Below are 1,840 nucleotides of genomic sequence, written 5' to 3' on the forward strand. Positions count from 1 at the left end.
CCCACTGGGCATACTCCTTTTCGCAAATTTTAGGATGATCTGATCCTTCCACGTGGAAATATGGCACAGTTGCTCCAGATCCAAGCCACGTTAGGTGAATCCTTTTCAAAGAGACTCGGATTATCTGACCTGATGATCATCCCTGTGTAAATTGGTTCTAAACATGTGTGGCCCACCTGATGATAAGATCAGCTTGACTTTAAGACAATGCTTCTACCTGGTAGGATCTGCCTAACGAGTAGCTTGGATCTTCTACATGTGTACCATGTGTCGGCGTGTGAGAGGCGAGGCGGTTGCCAAAAGTGCATTCTCTCAGCAAACATTTTTATTTTATTTTTAAAATTCCATATCTTTTGTATTCACAACTTCTCCATTACATGTCTATAAGTAAGAAAAAAGGGGGGAAAACAAACAAAGAAAGATGATAGTACACGGGTAGTTGAAAACCCAACTAAGATTCTTCAATCTCCAACCCCAGAATCAATCAAGCCACTATGGATGTTTGAGCATTGCCATCCAAGCACAATAAGCACACACAATCTTCTGAGATATGTAAACATAAACTGCAAATGATAAGCTCATGAGCATCACATCCTTCCAATCTCCCTTCCGCTTTGGGCTCAGACTCTCCTTCAACCCCTCACCTAATTTCCCAACCTCACCATAAATCCTCAAAACCCAAGGCTTCTTCTTCTTCTCTCCCTTCTCTTCATCTCCTCCTTCCTTTGAATCGGTAGGCCCTGCCGGGCCCCGGCTTTGGCAAGAGACTGAGAGTTGAAGCCTGGAATTGGGTTTGTTGTAGAGAATTGAACTGATGTTTTTGGTGTGGAAGGAATGGCTGATTGAGAGAGCAACAGCCATCGAATTGATTGGATTTTGAGTTGGGTTTTTTATGATTTAGACGAAGAAGACGCTACCATTCATGGATGGATGGTTTGATGAGAGAGATGGAGATTGAGAGAGCTTGTTTTTGACCCATTTCAAAGGAGAAGATAAGAATATACAATACAAGAGGAGAAAAATATCTCATGTAGCCGTCTATCCATCTACCAAAAGAGCTTTTGGAGGTTTTCTATCAGAGCTTTGCTAACCCCACACGCATGTACAAGTTAGCTAATGCCCAGGCCACCCCATATGCCAGCGCGGCACGCGTGCAATATCCGCCATCCATCAGAAGGGTGCCATTGTGTAGATTCCATATCCCAAGAATCATTTCGATTCACTAGTCAGGTGGACTACATTCAACTGAACAAATGTACGGTTGTGAAGAAATTGGCAGAAGTTTTCTAACCCGTCCGGTCATTTCTAATATCATGCACACCTACTGAACGGACCACGTTTATCTTTGGGAAGTAGCATCTGCACGGTGAGTTGGACGTGATGGATGGCTTGGATATTTCACCTGTGTGCAAGTGCCATGCTTGTACACGTGGTTGTGTGTGCATTAGTGGTGTGGAAGGGTTTTTTTTCATGCGCTGGTAGATTATGAGATCTGTACTCATGCACTTGGCCATGCTCAATGTGGCATATATGTGACTCAAATCAAACCGTTCAAATAGTGGGGTCCAGTGTAGATAGCTCTTAACAGGAGATTGGGTCACCGAGGGTAATCTTAACTGTCGATATGATGGGGTGCCGTTTAGGTGAGTCATAAACAAAACTAACGGTGACTGGACAACTCTAGTCATTTGTTTCTCCATTTGAACGTACACCGTTGCTATGGACTTAACCCCTTCATTTTTAAAACATATAACATTTAATCTAATCCCATTGCAGCATCCTTGCTCTTGCTCGGGTGGTAGACTCTCGGGAGCTTACCCGGTCAAGGGTTCGAGTATCC

The 1,840-nt window shown here is 43.6% G+C and overlaps 1 protein-coding gene across 1 annotated transcript; it reads right to left on the reverse strand.

Annotated features, from left to right (window-relative positions):
- Positions 1-293: 293 nt before the first annotated feature.
- On the reverse strand, positions 294-1,047 carry LOC131222574 (uncharacterized). The gene has a single exon (XM_058217703.1). The coding sequence runs from the start codon at positions 859-861 to the stop codon at positions 493-495; it is 369 nt and encodes a 122-aa protein (XP_058073686.1). The 5' UTR covers positions 862-1,047; the 3' UTR covers positions 294-492.
- Between the last annotated feature and the right edge of the window lie 793 nt (positions 1,048-1,840).

This window comes from Magnolia sinica, chromosome 13, assembly GCF_029962835.1.
Source record: "Magnolia sinica isolate HGM2019 chromosome 13, MsV1, whole genome shotgun sequence".
Taxonomy (NCBI): Eukaryota; Viridiplantae; Streptophyta; class Magnoliopsida; order Magnoliales; family Magnoliaceae; genus Magnolia; species Magnolia sinica.